Genomic DNA, 23,571 nt, shown 5'->3' with positions numbered 1-23,571 from the left:
TATACCGTTTTGAGTATCCCGTCGAACAATAAATTAATGTAAAATATATTTTTACCTTTCTTTAATTTTTTCTTCCGTACATGCATATATATATATATATATATATATATATATATATATATATATATATATATATATATATATATATATATATATGTGTGTGTGTGTGTGTGTGTATACATACATATATATCTCCTGAGGCTATTTATTAGCGAAATATAGTGATCCCAACCAAATAAAAAAATCCTCATACAACCAAGATAGGAAATAGAGTTTTTTTATAGAAGAGAAAAAATAAAAAAATAAAATAAAAAGTATATCTTGCCCTACTTTTGTACTGAGCACTCTTGTATTAACCTTGTTAAAACTTCATTGGTTATTTTACCATCCCTCTTGAAGAAGCCCGCATAAATCGGGCGAAACGTTGAGTATCCAGGTCCTTCCACCTCCATTTTATTTCATACATATATATGTATATATATGTACATATATAGTATATAGTATATATATATGTATATATATGTACACATATATATATACATATACACATATGTATATATATGTATATATATACATACATATATACGCACACACACACACACACACACACACACACACACACACACACACACACACACACACACACACACACACACACACACACACACACACACACACACACACACACACACACACACACACACACACACATGTGCATTGCAAAATCTCTCCAAGTCTTAAAAATCAAAGAATAGATTAAAAATAGTTTCAACTTTTTGAGAAAAATCATTTGTTTTAACTGAGTGAAATGCGTCTTTGTAAAAAATTAATTAAAAAAAAAAATCTCTAAAAAATAGTGTTAGAATTATGTCTCATTAGTTCTCTGTTTTTTTAGCATCGTTATTTCGATGGAATGACGAAGATTCTCATCCAAATCAGCCGTGTGCATCGTTAATCTGTGTGTGTGTGTGTGTGTGTGTGTGTGTGTGTGTTGCTGAGTTCACTTGTCTGCGGCTTTTTCGTTTGTTTCAGTGTTTATTTAAAAGGACATACGAAGAGATGCAACATCGGTAAAGGCTACCGCAGCTGCTTGAACCACTGCTATCATTATTGATGCTACCCGCTTCATAAGACCACTACTATGTCGCCCCTCCTCCCTTTTCATTATATTGCAATTTAAAACCCCCACCCCCTCTCTCTCTATATATATATATCAATGGCACTCTCTCCACCCCTTCTTTCTCTAGAAATATTGCTCTATCTCTCTTTTATTGCAGTACTACCCTCTTCTTTCTAATTTACTTTCCCTTTTCTCTCTTTTTTCCTTTTCTTTTTTCCTTTTCTTTTTCTTTTTTCTTTTCCTCTGTTCTCTTCTCTCAAGCCTCTCACGCATTCTATCTTTTTTCTTCTACTGCCTCTTGTCTATTTCCCCTTCTCTCTTCTGTCGTTATCATTCCTCTTCCTTCTTGCCTCTTCTTTTTCTCTAATCTCTTTATCTGTTTCTCTACTCTCCTCCCCTTCCTATCTGTGTTGCCTCTCTCATATCTCCTATCTCTTCCCCTTTCTTCCCCCTCTCCCTCACACTCTCTCCCCTTACACTACTCTATCCTCTTCTCTCTCCACCTCCTTCTCCTTTCCTTTCTCTCCCTATCTCTTTTGTCTCTTAACTTTCTTTCCTCTTTTCCTATATTCTCTCCTTATCTCTCCTCTCTCTTTTCCCCTTTCCTGCCCTCCCCTCTGTTTTTCTATTTCCCCTCCCCTCTTCCTCTACTCTCTCTTTTTCTCTACCTCTCTCCTTCTCTCTCCACATCCCATTCCTCTCCTCATCATCTGTTTCCCCCTTTTTTCTCATCTCTCTCTCCTTCTCTTTCCGTATACCACTATACCACTCTCCTCCTCTTCTCCTTCCTTTTTCTTCTTTCTCTCCTTCTCCCTCTGTCTCCCATTCCCCTCTCCCCGTCTCTTCTATCCCTCCCCCTCTCTCTGTGCATCTAATAAAGCATTACCGTTTTCGCACAGTAGCAGACCAAACGCTGCAGACCAACCGACAACGTTCGGAAGCAACAATTTGCTCTCTGGACAAGGATTTTTCACACATCAAAGACAATCAGAAACAACAACAACAACAACAACAACAACAAAAGACCACCATAGAAAGAGGACACAGACGCGAATCATCTCGATAAAAACAAACAAACAAAACAGTTGCAAGTGCACTTTAAAAATAAAAGATAACCTTTTACGAACACTAAATAATTCAAACAATCCAAACATGCTGGGCTCGCACCGAGCATGTGACGTCACGAAGGCACTGCCTAGACTATGGAGAATCTGATCGCAGTTTTTCCGCGTGACCCTACGACTTGTGACGACGATTACAACACCTTGTAGTTCTACTGTGGCACCATCGGACCAGGATGGCCCCAGCCATCGGACTACAACCAGCAATCACGTTCCATCTACTGTGTTTCGTTATCCTCACTCTATGCGGATCTGGTATCGGAGCTAAGGGGTCTGTCAAACGCATATCAATAGGTAAGAAAGAAACCCGTTTAATCGATTTCACTCTTTGTTATACCTGATACATGCAGGTGTAGTAAGCTATTACACCCTCTTAAAAGGGTGATCTTTTATACGACAGGGTCGCGTTCGAAGATTCATGTTTTACCTTTAGGGTCACAGGTGAATAATTGATTTTGATTCTCCCCGCCTCTTCTTCTCTTCCCCCCACCCCCTTTTTACTCTCTCCTCTTTCTTCTTCATATCCGTTTCTCTCGCCCCTCTCCCGCTTGCTATTTGCCATCTTAAAGACTTAAACATCGCTTTCAATTGTAGCACGCTCACGATATAGTAAACAAATCGGCCATATTAATATTATAAATAAATAAATAAATAAATAAATAAAATGGACGGTAACTGATTAGGTCGTGATTGAAATTCGAAATTTATTTTTAAGCCTGTAGGTTAGAAAGTGTTTTCTGGTTTTAATCAATTTTACACCCTCCCCCGCATAAAAAAATATCAACTATGAATTAAATAAATAAAAAAAAAAAAAAAAAAAAAAAATCAAGAGATTGTCGCGTTGAAAAAAACGTCAGCCATGTTAAAATCTACTTTTAATATATAAGATTTGTGCCCGGAAACTAAATTAACACACGGATTCTTGAAGCGCCTCTGTCATAACAAAGGACAAACGGCTTATCATATGGTGGTAGTAATAACGAGGTGATTGACAGCGAGTCTTCGATGCACAACTGCATATCAAAGTTTGTATGTGGTGCACAAAAATGCACCACTTTAAATACTACTCTATGCGCACGCGCGTGCGCGCGCGCACGCGCGCACACACACACACACACACACACACACACACACACACACATATATATATGATTGTTTTTTTTCTGTTTTTTTTTATACGATGGAGATCTGTGCAAAAATGATTATTTAAAATGACTCGGAGTGTTCGAACCATTCAAAATTACATTCAGCTGAGAGATTGTCGCGACGAAAACAACATGTCAGCCATATTAAAATCCACTTTTGATAAATAACATCGTCTGACATTTCTTGACTACAGTTATTTTCGTTTTAAATTTGAAACTACTTTTGAACCCTTTACACTGCCGAAAGGAAAGCTGTTTCTGGTTTGAAATAAAGTTTAACCTTTTTTTATTCTTCTGTGCTCCAAAATTTCTAATATAATGCACATTTTTTAAAAATTGTATTCTAGATGTCGATGTAAGCATAATAATGTTTGTGTTGGTAGATATATATATATTTATTTAAAAAATACTCAACAATACGTGAGCACGGCTTAGTAGTCATATAAAAATGTATTAATGACGAGTGAGCTACATCAAAACTTTGCGTTTCATTCCCAAGCGAAATCATCAGGCTATATGCATTTTCATAGAGGATGAAACATGTTTCTGTAGTTTACTGCACACACACACACACACACACACACACACACACACACACACACACACACACACACACACACACACACACACACACACACACACACACACACACACACACACACACACACACACACACATGATGAGAATAATGGAAATAGTATTCCGACAAAATAGAGAAATAAAAAGGAACAAACCTAGTTACGTGTTCATCAACGTTTCGTCTCTATTTTACTTCCAGAGGAAGTCTCAAAATAACGACGAAACGTTGATGAACACATAACTTGGTTTGTTTCTTTTTATTTCTCTCTCTCTCTCTCTCTCTCTCTCTATATATATATATATATATATATATATATATATATATATATATATATATATATATACAGAAAGAAAGAAAAAATGACAATACTAAAAGCATATACTAGTGCATATAGAATTAATAATCATCGATTCAATAAAGGAAATACATGAATAAAGGATAGGTATAAACGCTCATTATACCCAGGTATTTCAAAACCTAAAAAGCATTTATACCAACTCCTATTCAGATATTTTTCTTATTGGATTAATGATTGTTAAATATATATGTGCACTTGCACTAGTATATGCTTTTGTATTGCCAATTTGTTTTCATGTATCTAAGCTCCATCTCATATGTTGAACTTTTTAAGAGCACGATGAGTCTACATTGTAAGATTTTCTAATCTTTTAACTCCTCTCTCTCTCTCTCACACACACACACACACACACACACACACACACACACACACACACACGCACGCACACACACACACACACACACACACACACACACACACGCACGCACGCACACACACACATATAGTATTAATGCTTTATTGTAGTTATACTATAATTTGTATTTCTGGACGAGAGACGTCGATCTGTGTGTGAACATGTTTGTGTCGACATATATATATATATATATATATATATATATATATATATATATATATATATATATATATGTATGTATTTTTTTTTTAATTTTAACATAAATAAGATCATTAGAAAAACCGAAAAGTATAAAATGATATAATTATTTAGAAGAATTCTGTTATTTTTAACAATTTTTGCTTAAATAAACACGCAGACATACGAGTTGAATTGAATTATACAAATTAACATTTATAAAAACTATTGTTTAAAACAAAGAATCAAGATTAGTATTTGGCGTTGGCATAATCTTTACACTTCACACACACACACACACACACACACACACACACACACACACACACACACACACACACATACACACACACACACACATATATATATATATAGTCATGTTTTAATATTTGTATTATAAAACACTTCCAGGTCATATGAAACACCAAATTAAGATTAGTATTTGGCGTTGGCATACGCTTTTACACTTCAAATATCATCAAATATTAATCGTTATAATATTTATAAATTTTCATTTTTAATGTTTGTACGAGCCGACAAAGACTACGCGGGTAGTTGTTTTTCTTTTGAGCATGAAAGCGATTACCATATTCCGTATTCTTGTAGAATACGAGAAACCGTATCTTTAGACCGATGGCGACTTCAGCATTTTGTTGTTGCTGTTGTTGTTGTTGTTGTTGTAATTACACGCGTCTTCTCTACAAGACAATCTTTGGTCTTCATTCCAAAAACAGCCATTGACACCTTAGATATTGGCTTCTATTCTGTTTGAACGAGATAGAACAAATAAAATGAATTATTACCTTTAATTATCAAAGACGACTGTCGATGTTATAATTCAGCTTGAAACATCACATTTCACAATAATAAAAAGCGTAGGTAATCGAATAGATGCTATTTCTGTTTCAACTGTAAATTATAAATAACAATATTTACTTTAGGTATTTTTTACTTTCTTTCCACCTCAACAATCACCTTTAAAATGACGACTATTCTAGATTTTCGGGTATGCTGAAAACGAATATCACATTTAAATTTTCCTCAGACAAGTAGTTTTTTTGGATATTAAAACATTTATTATCCATTGTAATCCATGATGTTTTTACTGGTGGCCATGTTTTTTCCCAACTGAAAAGTACTAATTTGCATGCATGTTAAAAAACATCCCCTCATCCCATATTAAGAATGGCGAACACCACTGATATTTATTAAGTAATACATTGGAAAAAATTGTCCTAATATCCATAAAACTACTTGTCTACGCAGAATTTAAATGTGATATTCGTTTTCACCATACACAAAATTTTTAAAAGTTGTCATTTTAAATGTGAGTGTAAATGTGGAAATAAAGTAAAAATGCACCTTATTTCATATGGAATGTCATCATGAATTAAAAATACTATCATCGAAAAACTAATATCTATTATAAGATTGCAGCTGAGTTAATCAACGTTTGTTTCCCTAAAACTTTTTGGTGAGATCATATATATAATTATTTCCACAAACAACCATCCAGCTCACACAAATGCAAGTACTTGGGTTCCGAATCCTAACTTTGATATATTCTACTGACGAGCCCAAAGATGGGTGAAACACAAGTAGAACTTTTGGTATGTGGCTTTCATTGTTTGTGTGAGCTACAGGCTTGTTTGATTGTGTAAATAATTTATATATATATATATACTCGCTTTGCATGCAAGAGATTCGGGTTTCAAATCCTGAGTTCAGATGTGGCTAACTAATGAGCCTAAATGAGGCAAAACTCACGTTTTGTACTTTCAGTTTATTGGTTTTCATGGCTCTTGTGAGCTGCGGCGTTGCTTAACTGTGGAAATAATTATATCATCTCTCACATTCTGAATATATACTAATAACTAATGTGTGTGGATATATATATATATATATATATACATATATATATATATATATATATATATATATACACATATATATATATATATATATATATATATATATATATATATATATATACACACACACACACACACACACATTAGTGATGAGACGATTCTATTATTTTTCCCGATTCCAATATAATTTCTGATTCTGTACTAAATTCCCGATTCCGATACAATTACTGGTTCCGATTCTTTATAAAGCTCTAAATATTTAACTATAAAATGAGTATTTTGTCCCGATTACTGCAAAAACGTATCCTAAATGTGCAAATATTTTCTCAAACATAAAAACATACTTGTGAGAGGGGGAGTGATCCATATATTTTAGTTTTACTGTTTAAAATCCATAAAGATTTATTATTTTATTATTACTACTACCAACAATTGAAGATTTTCTTAAACCAAAATCAATTTTAAGATGATAATTAAAGGAATCGTTTTGCTATGGGAAAATAGACACACATTTTCCTGATTCCGATACTGATCCAGATATCCCAGAAAGTTCCGATTTTTTAAATCCCCCATTCCGATTCCAATTAATTGTCCGAACACACCAACATAGAAAAGTCTTATTGAAAATTAATTCAAATTCTCAGAAAAACAGTAAAACTTTGTAAAGAAGGAATACAGAATTTTTAATTATCCAACAATGAACACAGATAAACTTGAAAAACCTTATTCTGCAGAGTTTTAAAAAATGCAATTCTTCTAATCAGAGGAAAGAGATTTGCAAAATATACAATAAATTTTGTCGATTAATATATTAAAAAAAAAACTACAAAGATGAATTGAATCATAAAAAGTTTTTTACTATTAGTGGAAGTTTATAAAGTTTCATAATGATTATGAAAGCAGAAACAAAAAAAAAATTAAAAGTATAAAATGATATGGTAAAATCCATTGAATAAGGAGGTAAAATCCAGGAAGAAAAGGATAAATCCAATAAAGTCCATTGGTAATCCATAAGAACATGAAACAGAATTACAGTCGTCCATTGTAAGTTCATGATTTCAGAAAATCCATTCAACCGCAGAGAAGTAAAATTCAAATTAAAAAAAGATGTTTTTAAAAATATAAAGGAAAAGGCAATATTGAGACAGGAAATAGCAAAGCCATTTCAGCCAATGGAAAAGGTGAAATGGAAAATCAACAAATAGTAATAAAGATTGAAATTGAAATTGAAAAAAAGAAGTAATAAAGAGACAGGAAAAAGAAAAAGAAGAAAAGACAAAAGAAAGAAAGAATAATAAGAAGCCGAAAAAAGAGACAGAAAAATAGACATAATGGAGAGAAAAGGAAAGAAAAAGGGGGGAAAGAGACAGATGAAAAATAAACGTTGTTAATCTATTTTTAGAACAGATAAATATAGGTCAAGCGAGCTTATTTTAACCCAGACAGGAAGATAATTATGCGGAAGTGATAATTCAAATTTATTTAAAATTGGGAGAGAAGTTTAAATGAATAGAAAGCTTTACAGATCATAAGTTATAGCTTAATAATCATATGTATAATGGTTCGTATACACATATATCCATGTACAAATTTATAAGTGCACATACACATATATACAAAATTAATGATATAGGATAAGAAGTGAGACTAAAAAAGTCATCTCATTCACACCCAAAGGGCACACAGACACATTTATATATACACAGACATACATGCATACATACATATACATATATACCTACACATATATACACATATATATGCTTATATACATGCACATATATACACACATACATACACTCACGCATGTACATATACATACAGAAACATACACATATGCAGATATACAGCCAGGGCCAGTATATAACAGCTCTTCTAGTTTCACAAAAAATATTAATGAAAAGGAATAAAAGAAATCTTTCATATTAAGTAAATTTATAACCCAAGGTTGAAGAAGCAAGCTAAGTAATTTCGAATTGGTTATATTTGAAGTTTTTCTGGTGTTTACATTGGGAAATAAGTTCGCTTTTGGAATTGATTATGTTAATACTTTAGGGGAAATAATCATATTTATAGGTTCAGATATGCAAAGGTGACAAAACTTAGAACCTGGAGTATAAGATTGAGTTTTTAAGAATAGCCTAATTAATAGAGAACTGGGTGGTTTTAGAATTAAGTTTTTTAATTAAAGTAGTTAGGGAAGTTCCCTGGCTCTTATCAGTGATTTCATTATTAAAGAACGAAATGTGGTTAGATACTCTTCTTTGTTAAAGTTGAAGTCACACCAGTATAAGTATATATTTTGCCTGGCGTGTGCATAGTGTAAATCGATTTCTGTTAGGGTTTGGGCTAGGATTGTGGTTTAATTCAAAGTCATTATAATTGGCAATAATAAATTCAATCTGTATGGGGATGTTGAAAATCTGTATTCCAAGGGGAGTTTAGAATATTTGTTTGAAAAAAGTAAGGCGGGTTATTATTAATGTTATTACTATTATTACCATCATCACTATATTTATCAATATTGATATTATTACTATTTATATTGTTAGTTGTGACGTTGTTGCTTGTGGGTGAAACAGTTGGTGGAACGGTTGATTCACTCATTGGAGTTGTATTTTGAATAGTTGATAGAGTGGGGATTTATGTTATGGGAGGATTATTTCCAACTATTTTAGGGGGTGTTTCGTGGTAGCTCAGTAACAGTACATGAATATATGATATTCCTAGGGATGCAATCGTTTCTGAATGGGCAGTATTGCTTATTGTTACAATTGCAGTTAGCCTTTGAGAAAAGGGGTGGTCTGGGCTAATTTGATTTTTTGTTGTTTAAGCTATTATCGTCTGTGTAAAATTGGGCATTGTAGAGTAGGAAATTTTAATTGAATTTTTATTATTTTATGTGGTTGCTTATTATTATTCTATGTGGTTGCTTAAAAGAATTTTCTACAATCTTAAAATATTCTTTTAGTATATTTGTTTTGACATTTGAGCTGAAAGAGGGTTAAACCAAATATTTTTCTTTTTCTTGTATTTTTTTGTGGGGGTTTGATATGTTATGATTATTGCACTGGGCAGAGCTATGTTGGTAAAGTGGTTGGTTTTTACAGTTATTATTAAGTGGATCATATTGTTTTCTAGGATTTTATTTATTTTTAGTCGTGTTACGCGTTATGAGACGGCTGGTAATGGGATTTCAGTGTATAATGAAAAAGTACAATGTAACCAAAAGGTTACATTGTACTTTTTCATTATACATTGAAATTTTTAAGGCGTTATTGAAGAAGGTTGCACTTTGGTTGAAATTTTATTTGTGTGTAGAAAGATAAGAAATATAGAGGCAGAAGGTACTATGGATTTTATAATAGAATTAATATGATTGGAAAACTTGTGGGCTTATGGTAGGGATTGTGGGATTTTGTATTAAGGTTTAGTATAGTCTTAAGGAAATTAGAAGTTTTTTGTCTGGTTCTATTGTTATAGATAGCCCAAAATTGTTAAAAAGCTATGTTATTTCCTGATAATTTATCATATTCCATTGGTCTAGCTCTAGTAGCGAATAGGACATGATCTCTATAAAGACCCACTTGGATATGTTTAAAATGATGTTTAAGTTCTTTCAAAAGGTATAGGCCTACTAAGTCCATTACCTCGGCAGAATCTGAAAACCTGTTAGGATATCGATGTTATTGAGGGTGTCTTTTCTAGTCCAAAATTTATTGTTGAAGTGTATAAGAGATCTTCTAGCTAAGAGGGTTAATTTAGTTCCCAAACTTGTTAAATCAGAGTTTCTTTTAGCGAAAATAGGGGCCTTATTTAGAAGGATAGGAGAAATAGACCGGTAATAGTTGTTAATGTCTAGGGTTAAAAAATTGAGGATATGTTTATGTTTTAGGGTAAGACACCAGTTAATTACAGAGTCTGGGTTTTGCCAGAGAGGGAGGTTAACTTTTTCTCTAATAGAGGGGATAATTTTATCTAAGATTTCTTACTTACTAAGCCTAAGTCAGAACTAGATGGGCAGATCAATCTAATAGATGGGTTGTCGTAAAAATTACTTGTATGGTCCTTAAGGGTAAATCTAGGTGTGCTTGGTGACAGTATTTCGGTGGCATTATGGATATTCATAGAGGTCAATAATATCTTATCTTCTAAATTTATGCGATTCAGAGTGTTTTGTGGAACTATTTTATATGATTTATGGAGCTCTTTATAAATGAGTTTTTTATATATTGGGTAGTCGAGCTTTTAATAATTTTTGTCTTATCAGTGGGGACGAATAAATATTTATTTTTCTTTACTTTTACTGCAAAGTTGATAATTTTTCTGGTAATTGGATTGGAGTGATATTTGTTTTAATTTTGATTTTCTTAACTAAATTTAGCATAGAATTTTCGAACTCATCTAGGTGGGGGTTATGTTTAAGGCGGGCTGTGGTTTTAAGTTCATAGAAATAAATTGCTATCCTTTAAATCTATTTTTGGTTGTCAGAAAGAATTAATTGGAAGATCATTATTTAAAGATTCCGGGTGGGATTGAGAAACAGAATAATTAGGTGATTTATAATCAATGATGGAGTTTAAATCATAATGGTAAGGCTTTCACCTTATATTTTTAGGAAGGTATTAAGGGCTTGAACAAATTTAAAGATGTATTCCTACTTAGAAGGGGTAGGAGTATTTTTGTGGGGTAGGAGTATTTTTTGTGGGGTAGGAGTATTTTTTGCGGAGAGTGGAATGTATTCCTTGTCAAACATATCTGGAGAGGATAAAAAACTCAACTCAGAAGGAGCTTAAATTGAACAGAAATAGAAATTATCAATTTACAAGTAGGAAAAAAAATGTAAGCTCAAAGTGAATATAAGTATTATAGAAATATTTATATAATAATCCAAACCAGACGTAAAGGCTAAATAAATCCAAAAAGGAGATAAAGCTTAAATGTAATAGAAAAACCTTATTGTAAATTAATTCAAATGCTTAAAAAAAACATTAAAACCCTGTAAAGAAGGTATACAGAATTTTTAATTACCCAACAAGGAATACAGATAAACTTGAAAAACCTTATTCTGTGGAGTTTAAAAAAAAATACAATTCTTCTCATCATAGGAAAGAGGTTTGCAAAATATACAAAAAAATTTGCAAATTAATTCATTAAGAAAAATTACAAAGATGAATTGAATCATAGAAAGTTTTTTTACTATTAGTGGAAGTTTATAAAGTTTCATAATGATTATGAAAGCAGAAACGAGGGAAAATTAGAATTATAAAAGGATATGGTAAAAATCCATTGAATAAGGAGGTAAAATCCAGGAAGAACAGAATAAATCCAATAAAGTCCATTGGTAATCCATAAGAACATGAAACAGAATTACAAATGTCCAGAGTAAGTTCATGCTCCCCAAAAAATCGATCAGTATGGAGATAAGAAATCGCAAATATGTGTGTGTGTGTGTGTGTGTGTGTGTGTGTGTGTGTGTGTGTGTGAAAGAGATTTTATCACTCTAACCCTTCATCACCGTACGGTCTTTGACCCTCCCCAACGCCGTTTTACAATCTAGCTGTTTTCTCTCTCTCTCCCACGGAATCGAAGGTAATAAGAAAGGAAAAAATAAAAACATTGAAAGAATCCATTATAAATAAACAAAGAATGAAGCCCAGCACAAACAGCAATACTATTTAACCTGAAGAGAGAGAGAGAGAGAGAGAGAGAGAGAGAGAGAGAGAGAGAGAGGGGAGAGAAAGAGGGAGGGGGAGGAGTGATATAGCGAGCAGAAATCGTATATGTTATTATTTTATTTATTTATTTTTAAAAAATTTAACTGGCTTTGCCCATTCACTTTCTTTTTATCTTTGATTCCAAAAATCTAATCAGAGTTCAGTGGGTGACCCAACGTGTCTCGTAAATGAATAAAATTAAATGAACCCCCCCCCCCAAAAAAAAAAAGCATGGCAATAAATAAACCATTTCTTAATTTGGTGTTAATTTAAACATTTTTTTAGATCTGATAAAAGAGCTAATAAGATTTATTAAATGAAATTCCACAGCTCCAAACAATTTCAAACAATCAATTTATTTGAGACTATGATGCCAATCTTCGTTAGTTCCTATTTACAAGGCCTCCCCACGGGACAGAGTTAGACACCAGGGTCGTTTTTTAATGTGGAGAAAAGGAACAAAAATAAAAATTGTCTCAGTCGTGAAGGATTTCTTCTCCACTGACAGAGAACAAGAAATTGAAGTGTAGCATCTGAAGAACAGATATTACACTTTGATCTTGACAAAACCTTTTTTTAGTGTTCCAACAAAAAGAACTGATTAACAATCGTGGAACGTCACAAAACGTTATTTCCGTGCGGGGAAACGATTTTATTTATGTATTATTATTTTATTTTTTAGTGGAATTTGAAACCTTTCGGATTTTTTTTAGATGAGGATTGATAAATTGTATTATTTTGATTATTGTAGCTGCTGTTTTCATCTTGAATTATGTCCCTTGGTCATTGTAATGTAAGCAGAAAATGGCGGATGAGATATTTCGCCGTTAATATATATATATATATATATATATATATATATATATATATATATATATATATATATATATATATATATATATATTCCAACATAATTCACGAATGCATATTTATCTAGTGTGCTGTCTTTTTAAAAACACAACACGTAAGCACATACAAATTTTGTACCATTTTTTTTCGAGCAATTTTCAATATTGTGGTAAAACTGGGTAAATGATCAAATCTGTATTATTTTTATTATTCAGACTGCTGTTCTCATCTTGAGTATTATTCTCATATATACGTTTCGGTCGATGTAACCTCCGACCTTTTTCCGATGTTAGTCGAACTCTGTACGGAATTTCGAACGGAACTCTTTATTTAATTCACAGGAGTAGCTTGCTGTCGTTCCGCCAGTCATGGCGTTTTAAGTCTTAATTAATTCTCAGTTGTATTCTTAGTATCGCCCGCATTGGAGATTGAACCTTCAACCTCTAGAAAATATCATTTAGAACTGAATTTTACTTAGCACTTTATCCGTTACGTCAGTCAGTGATCCTTGCGGATTCCTGAGTTAGACCTGAAGAAGAACAACACTCAAGATGAGAACAGTAATCCGATTAATACAAATAATACGAATTTGACCACCAATTCAGTTTTACTACAATATTAAAAACTGCTCGTAAAAAAAATAATATATATAATAAACAAACAAAATGGCAAAAATCTTTATTATGTGTTTACGTGTTAGATTTTTAAAAAGGCAGCACACACACACACACACACACACACACACACACACACACACACACACACACACACACACACACACACATTACACATTCATCAATTATTAAAAAAAAAAGAAAAAAAACATTTTTACGGCGAAATGTCTCATCCGGCATTTTCTGCTTACATTAAGGTCAATGCGCAAGGGACATAATTTAGAATTTAAATATCACACAGTCAGTAATACCGGCTTGAAATCGTTTACGAATAAAATTTGATTTTATTCTATAAAAACAAAATTACTGGAATAATATGCGTAAAAATTTGGTATACAGCCTTTTTTATTTTTCATTTTTAACCTAATAAATTTTTGGGGCAATTATAATTTTTTTAAAATTGGAGTAAAACTGGACAAGCAGCCGAATTTGAAATGGTTTCATATTTTTTGTAAAATGTTTTTTTCCGGCCATCTTTTTATTTTTAAGCAACAAGAAAGACCAACAATGTCGAAAATCTTTACACCTCTTTAATAAATAAATAAATAAATAAATAAATAAATAAAATCCAAATGTTTTAACGCAAGACTTAAAGACTTACGAATAATAATAACCGATAAAATTAGCAAGCAATACAAATAACTAGATTCATAAATAGTTTTAAAAAGAAAACGATTTTCATCAAAAGAAACGAAAGCTGACGAGAACCGCGTAATTTATTCGTTCCTGACGCATCAAAAGGCTGAAAAACTTGTCAAATCTGACGAGGACGACAGTTTACGACTACAACAACACAGCAATAAATATGTGTAGTTCGATTCTTCCACCGACAGCGGATATTAATAGGAAGAAACAAAAGATGGAAAAGGTGCACACACATAAATTCAGCTAGAAATCAATTTCTATTCGCACAGGCTCGTCTCCGTGTCTTACATGTCCATGTCCCCCCACCTCACGAAATCCTTTGAACTGCCGAATAGAAAAAATAATTTCGGGTTTGAAATAAAGTTTAAAATTGAAAACAACAATAAGATATTTTGGTTCGTTTTGGTTGCCTCTCTCCCCTTCCTCTAAAAAAACAAAAACAAAACGTAATTTTCCCACGCGCCTCTGTCATCTATTACATAAAAGAAAAATTGTTTGCATGCGTCTGTTCGTATGTCCAGCTAAAAGTAAAAAACTACACAAGACACACCTACAAAACTGATATATTATTTTTTTGACATAGTTTCTGGTAAAATATGAACGCATTTTTTTTTTTTAAATAATCGTTTGGCGGTCAGCTTAATTAGTCAGAGGTCGACATTTGGCGCGACTTTTTAATATTATTATGTGCTAATAAAACAAGAGATTTTCTGTCGCAAGAGACACATATGCAAATAAAGAAAAGGGATAGAGATTGGGAGAGAATGAGGGAGGATAGGAATAAAATAAATAGACGTTAAATTCTATAATTTATAATGTATATATACGCTCTATGATTTATAATATACATAATGCTAGCGAGAAATCAATAGTAAGTGGTTGTTTTGATAATGCAAAATCACTTGTAATGGTTATGGAAAGAATTGGTGAGTACTGGAAATCTGGGGAGACTTGTTGTCACTCAGACTTCAGGGAAATAACATCGGTTATTTTCAGTTAAGAATAACTGGTGGTGAGTGGAAACTCCTAATGAGTAAATATTAATGTAGGGTTAAAGTCCCTATTTACAATGCCTCCCCACGGGAAAGAGTTAGACACCAGGGTCGTGGAGAAAAGGTACAAACATAAAAAAAATTGTCTCAGTCGTGAAGGACTGATCCTCCACCGAAAGAGAACAAGAAATGGAAGTGCAGCATCTGAAGAACAGATACTGCACTTTGATCTTGACCAAATGTAGGGTTAAAGTAGTACAAATAGTTTTTCATTCATTCCTGTACAACACCGGAATAACTGCTAGTGTATTCTAATCCTCCAAATTAAATACTTCAACTAATATGGAAATACACTGAAATATGAAGAGAGAGAAAGAAAGAGAGAGAGAGAGAGAGAGAGAGAGAGAGAGAGAGAGAGGGGGGATAATAAAGAGAAAGGAAGATTAGGGAGCAGGAGAGAGGGGGAATGGTATATATATATATATATATATATATATATATATATATATATATATATATATATATATATATATATATAAAATATAACACGGAAATTCCATAATTGTCGATGCAATAATTTATTTCAACCTTATCTTATTTTAAATTATTGCATCGACAATTATGTAATTTCCGTGTTATATTTTTATGTTATTGCTCTGTTTACCACATTGAGCTCTCATACCCGGATTTCCTCCTGGAATTATTCCATTATATATATATATATATATATATATATATATATATATATATATATATATATATATATATATATATATATATATATATATATATATATAATAAAAATTGCAATTAAATTTACCAAGATAGTAAAACTAAAGTATATCATAAATATTAAAGAATTAATATTTATAAAGTAATCTCAACCAGATATAAAAGCTCGATAAAACCAAATAGGAGATAGAGCTTATAATAAGAGCAAACAGTTAATGAAACATGTTAAAAAACACTTTGAAAAAGAGTTAAAAACATATTTAATCTGAAAAGGAAACACTTGATAAGTGGAAGACTACCCGTGACCCGTTGGGTCAGTATATTATATTAGCTATGGAATTCATGTATGAGCGTAACACTTGTGACGTAAAGAAAATAGTTTTTGTGACATAACAGAAACATTTCTATGAAAGTATATTAAAATAAAAAAAGAATATAGATAGATTTCTATGTGTCGTTCTGTTTATAATTGTTTATTTTTGAAAAAAAAAAAAAAACAAACTTACAGTCATTGAATTATAAGTGGTTTGCCATACTTATAGGTAAATGTGCACTAAACAGATACCATAATACTTAAAGTTAAATTCAAATTTTGATATATCGTTTCATTTAAACACGAAAAAAATAACAACAAAAAACAAAAACAAAAAACAATTGGGACGCTGAAAACGTACACAGTAAAATAATACGTTAAAAAATGCTCTGATGGTTGTCAACGGGTTAAAGTAGATTTATTTGTAAGAAAATTGCGTTAAAATAACTTAAACGTAATACAGAAATGAACGATGTAAAAAAAAATGCAGAAAGTATTAACAATTGTTTATTTGGATAATTTAAACGCGAAAAAAAAACAAAAAAAAACAACCGGGACGCTGAAAACGTACGCAGTAAAACAATACACTGTCAACGGATCAAAGTTGATTTATTTGTAAGAAAATTGTGCCAGTATAGTTGTAATACAGAATAGTTGCATAACATCCCCCCTTCCCATGTTAAATAATAATTTATAAATAATAACGTTATTATTTCAGTGCGCAGATCAAATTCTGCAAAAGTAGCGATTTGTGTTTATTTGTTTTCCGCTGTTATAGGTTTATGTGTATGTACGCATGCACAACAGGAAGTCGTAAACTGGATGTTGGGTTACAACACGCGTTACAAGGTCATCTGAGTTTTATAATTATATATATATATATATATATATATATATATATATATATATATATATATATATATATATATATATATATATATATAGAGAGAGAGAGAGAGAGAGAGAGTTTAAAAATATAGATGTTAAACTCTTGAATTCTTCTATTTAGTTGTTCATGCTTCCAGGCAATGCTAGGTGACCGTGTTAATATGAAATAACCTTTTTTCTTATCCCATATTACCCAAGATGATTTTACATATTGTTTGATTTAATATCGAAACTCAATACTGATTTCAAAAGGTACAACGATTGGTTTAACGTGCTTTATTCTTGTTTTTGTTTTTTAAATTAATCAATGTTAAAACATAATAGCTATACAAGCGATTTAATCGGATTTTTTTGATTATCGATTTTCAATACTTACTGGAGGCATTCCGATACGAAAACTATCTACGAACTCTTCAAGATAGATAAAGTGAATTTGTGTAAAATTTAAAAAATCGGCCCCCCCCACACACAGACTCACACACAGACTCACACACAGATAAAGTGCCTTTTATATATAAGTAAAGATGCATGTTATTCAATGTAAATTGCTTTTAACAGAAGTACAGTACACATGAGTAGGTAAACAAAATAAAATGTTTGGCGTCAATAATAACGTTGACCATTTTTGGGATTATTTAATGCTGAAACAAAATATCTATTGCAAGCGAGTAACTGGTTGCTTTAACTTTTCTGTTTTACTACATATCAACCCTTTTGTATCGGAAAACAATACTCATTGCAAACGGATCATGAATTTCTTCACATAGTCTATTTTCCGGCACGTCGACTGTTGAAGCACAATACGTATGATGCACTAATTGTGGTAACTACAAAACGCTACACTTAGCCGTAATTAACGTGGAAGACGGAAAATAATAGAATTCAACTGCCGATGATTGAATTTAAAAAAAAAACAAAAAAACTTTTTAATTACATTTAGATCCCAAACAAGTCACAGTGCCACTTTGGTGTAGGGAACTACTATCTGGGATATAATTTGCAGATATACTATGTAGGGAGTCGAGCAGCAAGATGCCTGTTTACTTTACACATGAACTTCTGCATGTCAGTACAGTTGAAGAAGCAGGAACCTGGAAAAAATTTCAGAATCTAGCAGTTCTGGGGGAAGAAACTATTAGAGTAGAAGGGTTTCTGGCATCCGGGGATTTCTACTGTGTAGGGGTGGGATTTTGCTGCTTTTCGGGTTTGTCAGGTGTATTTATGTAGCAGGGGTACAAAGGCTCGTAGTTCGTCAGAGCACCTACCATTAAAATACTTGTGAAACAGGCAGAGGAATGAAACATTTCATTGATGGGCCAGATGTTGAAGCTTAGCTGACAGTGTGGAACCTACTAGATTGTCGACTCTCTTTTGAACACCATACTCATACATATTCTCCTCATACATTTTGGCACCAAACGGGGAAATCATATGTTTATTTTGTTACATTAATGCTTTAATGCTTCTAAAATCAAACTTCTATCTTTTCACCACCAATGCTCTGATCCTCATTCCACAACAATTGAAATGAACGGCTCTTTTCTTGAAGAAGCACCCTGGTTTGACAAGTTTCTAGGACTGATCTTCGCTCCTGACCGGAAGACTTACATCAGATCCATTGCCAAAGTCGCTGGAAAAATAGTTGGATCATTCTACTGCTCCAGAAAGTATCTCCCCCCCCAACACAATCCTTTATCTGTACAAGAGATAAATACGCCCTAGGATGGCGTACTTTAACCACATCTTGGGAGGAACTGCTAAGAGTACTTTTTCTTGCCCCTACAGGGTACAAAACCAGCTTCGAAATCTAGTGAGCAAAGACCTTTTCACCTCCCTACTTTCGCTTTCTCACAAAATATATATTGTGAGTCTATCTCTGATTTATCGTTTATTTCATGGCAGGTGCTCGACTAAGATTCAATCTATATCCCCCCCTTTTGCAACAAACACTTGTCTAGCGGCAACAACTGTCAACAATTTCCCTTACTCTCTATCTGTGCCTAAAACTAAACGAAAATTTTGTGAACAAAGTTTATTTCATGAAACTGTCCGTCTGTAGAACATTATACTGTGGGGCTGCTTCCCAACTGACAATAACATGATCGTTTTTCAAGTCTAATATAAACAAGTTCTTGCTGAACTGTCCTCTTAAATAATTAAACTCTTCTTAAGTTCCACCATTACCAATAATCAGGGTGTGTCTCAACGTCTACTCAGCACTCATTAACCTTTCTCCTCGAGTTGCCTTTGGGCCTTGATAAGCGATGATCACCTCCTAGTAAAAAAAGAAGAATAACATGAAGTTATACTCATACTAAACCTAAAATCCTTATTCCGATTTTAATCAAACTCTTTTATATGATTCCCAAGTTCGACATAAAGATTCCCAAATTCAACAAAATGCCCTTGAAGAAGGTCGGAGGTGACACCTACCTAAAACATTGTGAGATTAACGTCGAAGATGATCCAATCTCTAACAAGTTTGCGCCGGCATTTTCCAGCAGGTTACATAAGCAGCCGGAAAATGCCGAAGTGTTTATCTAATCAGCAGTCAGAAGATAACAGGTTTTGATGAAATAAAAAAAATGTTTAAATCGAAAATAACTTTCAACACGTCAACATGAAATCCCCTCTTTTCTCCATTTTAAGAATGGCTTTCTAAATAGAAAGGCATTCTTAACATAGGGAAGAGGGAGAACGCTGTATTTTAAATTAATCATCCAGCAGTCTTCGCTTCAGCATCTTCTGGCTGTAGACATATCTGCCAGAAGATGCCAACATGAAGTTGTCAGGGATTGGGTTATGAACTGGATAAGTACCTCAGAATAATCTAAATAATATTTAAAAAGATAATTTATATTTTTTTCTGGTGATAGCGTCATGTTATAAACACCAGTTTCTGGTCAGCCACTCCACCAGTTTATCGACAGACTTTTTTGTCAGCCAGCTTTGTAACCCTTGCTTGTTTAGAGTCCAAGAGATTGAACGCTGGTGGTGGGATCTTTTTCAGGGTTGATTTGTTTGATAACTGGCAGAAAGTAGTTAAGTACCTTTGGTAGAGGACGAAGTTATCCTACTATTCTGGTCAGCACTTTCTAGGGTGATATTAAAGGATCAAGAACTCAGGGGTAGTTCCTGGAATGGTTTCTCCGTCAGCACTTGCTAAATGTTGGGATATTCTCAAGTGCCCTGTTGCCCATGTATGTGAGTCCTTTCAGGTATTTATGGTGCAGAAGATTGAGTCTGGCATTGTCATGCTAATGTTTCAGCTTTAGGTTTGATTATTTTTTTGTCTCTGAATTTGTCCCCACCAGTTTTGAAGTAATATTACATTCTTCCCCCATTTTGTTATTCTGCAACTTAATTGACTCTTTACATCAAGTGGCTTCATGCGTTGTCTGAAGCGATTTCTATTAAAAAAAAAATGTAACAGGAATTTAGAAGGACTAACAGGCTACCTGGTGTTGTCCAGTTGTAAAATACGGATAAATATTATATTTTAATTCATACAGAAAGTGAGACATGTGCAAGCGAGTATTATGTTTTTTTCTAAACAGTTCACTTCTTGTCAGTAAAAAAAAAAAAATACTTGAGCTGAGCTTGAAACCAGAACCTAAAGACAGCGAGTCGAGTATGATAATCATTATAAAACCAGCTTGACATGATTTTTAAAAAGTGTTTTCAAACTTACTTATTCTTAACATAAAGAAGCTGTTGTATTTCACGGCCATGCATGCGCATTTGTGAAACAGTTGACAGATAAAATCCGATTACCTCCCTCTCTCCCCATGTACCAATTTTTCAATTTTGTCCCTTTAGCTGCGCCTTTTTTCCGGATGAAAACCGATCAGAACGTTATCCACATGTCTGAATTCCTTATATACAAAATTTCAAGTCTAGATCAAAAATTTGTTGAGTATATAGATTAAGAAGTGTCGTCACGCATTCTCGTATATATATATATATATATATATATATATATATAAATATATATATATATATATATATATATATATATATATATATATATATATATATATATATAATATAATATTAGGCTTTCAAATGATATATAGCATTCAAATAACCTGGGACTTTGGGGAGGCTTGTTGCCACTTAAATTCCAGTGAAGATCAATGATCATTGTCAGTGAGAAGTCAATGGCAAGCGAGTGTTATGATAATGCAAAGACATTGTCAAAGGTTATCGAAAGAGGTGGAGAGTACTGAAAATCTGGGGAGACTTGTTATCCAGATTCCAGGGAAGTCCACCAGTTATTGTGAGTCAGTCATCTCTGATGATGACCTGTGTGAGAACTTCTAGTGAGTACAAATATTGATAATAATAATAATAAGAATAATAATACTAAACTACCAAATCCTAGATTTTGCCATCCCAGCATTCCACAAAGTGAAAATCCAAGAAACTAAAAAACAAAGCAAATGCACAGAACGTACCAATGAACTGAAAGGGGTATGAAGCATGAAAAAAAGTCAATATAATACCAACTCAAAACTAGATAAAAGACTTGGAGAAATTGGAATCAAAGGGAAGACTGAGACTCTACAGTGGATGGCAATAATGACCCCCCCCTCCCAAACACACACAAACTGTAATAACACCAACAGTGTATGATGCCACACAGATGATAGGGAAGGGTTAAGGAGGATGGAAAGAATGAGGAGGGAACTGGATTTCTACAACTGGAACCTTGGAGAGGCGTATTGCCATTCAAATTTCAGAGATGACCAACAGTCGTTGCCAGCGAGAAATCAATGGTAAGTGGTTGATAGTGCAAAATCACTTGCAATGGTTATGGAAAGAATTGGAGAGTACTAGAAATCTGGGGAGACTTGTTATCACTCAGACTCCAGGGAACACCACCGGTTATTTTCAGTGAGGAATAACTGATGATGTGTGGAAGCTCCTAATGAGTAAATATTAATGTAGGGTTGAAGTAGAAGTACAAATAGTTTTTTATTCATTCCTGGACAACACCGAAATAACTGCTAGTGTATTCTAATCTCCAAACCAAATACTTTAACTAGTGTGAAAATATGCAAAAAAGGGAAAGCTAGGGTTGTACAAAGAAAGAGAAAGTAGGAAGCAGGAGAAAAAGGAGAAATGGAGTAAAGAGAGAGAGAGAGAGAGAGAGAGAGAGAGAGAGAGAGAGAGAGAGAGAGAGAGAGAGAGAGAAAAAGAGAGAGAGAGAGACAGACAGAGAGACAGAGAGTTTAAAAATATAGATATTAAACTTTTGAATTCTTCTATTTGGTTTTTCATGCTCCCAGGCAACGCTGGGTGACCGTGTTAATATAAAATAACCTTCTTTCTTATCCGAAATTACCTAACCCGATTTTACATATTGTTTGATTTAATAGCGAAACCCAATACTGATTTCAAATGACACAACGATTAGTTTAACACGTTTGTTTTGCATTATTTATCTCGTTCCTATGGCGGAAAGACGTAACACAAGGGACGGAAAATGAGGTTTGAAAAGCCAACGCTATAGTGAAGGAGCATTCTGGCATTAAAAAAAAAAAATGCCTGGGCATCCCCATTTGCATTCCCCAGTTGTGGCGCCTCAAGTGAGTAGCAATAAACTAATCCCTTCTCAAAGAGTTAGAAGACAAAACCTGGGGGAGTGGACCTTTTAGAACCACACAGAACCATACCGCAGATCGACAGAGAATAAACCATCTCAACAATGGTGACTTCGTGGCCTAAGGGAAAATCCTCCAATGACATATTAACCCTTTTTGGTGGTTACTTAATGCCAAAACGTAATGGCTATTGCAAATAATTCATTAATTGGTAGAATCTCTTTTGTTTTTGGCATACCAAAGTTTTTTGGGTTATTAATCAGAAAATGGTGAAAAACAAAAAAAAAAACAGACTGTTACAAGCAGAGATTAAATCAAATGAAAGAAAAGAAGCATATAACAGTTTCAGGCACCGGAAACGATTTGCGATTCTAGTTATGTGCCAGGAAGAGTGACAAACCATTCACAAATGGCAGAATTAGAGTGAA

The 23,571-nt window shown here is 33.1% G+C and overlaps 1 protein-coding gene across 1 annotated transcript in view; it reads left to right on the top strand.

Annotated features, from left to right (window-relative positions):
* The first annotated feature begins 1,580 nt into the window (after nucleotides 1–1,580).
* The window catches only part of LOC145242128 (glutamate receptor-like), a 229,511-nt gene continuing 207,520 nt past the window's right edge, over nucleotides 1,581–23,571 (top strand). The window contains exon 1 of the mRNA XM_080105052.1: nucleotides 1,581–2,535. Within this exon, the coding sequence (XP_079961178.1) occupies nucleotides 2,418–2,535 (118 nt within the window). The 5' untranslated portion in view covers nucleotides 1,581–2,417. The remainder of the gene's footprint in view (nucleotides 2,536–23,571) is intronic.

The sequence above is a fragment of the Euprymna scolopes genome, chromosome 21 (genome assembly GCF_053919585.1).
Source record: "Euprymna scolopes isolate OS-2025 chromosome 21, ASM5391958v1, whole genome shotgun sequence".
NCBI lineage: Eukaryota > Metazoa > Mollusca > Cephalopoda > Sepiida > Sepiolidae > Euprymna > Euprymna scolopes.
This window is presented reverse-complemented; position numbering and strand designations above follow the sequence as displayed.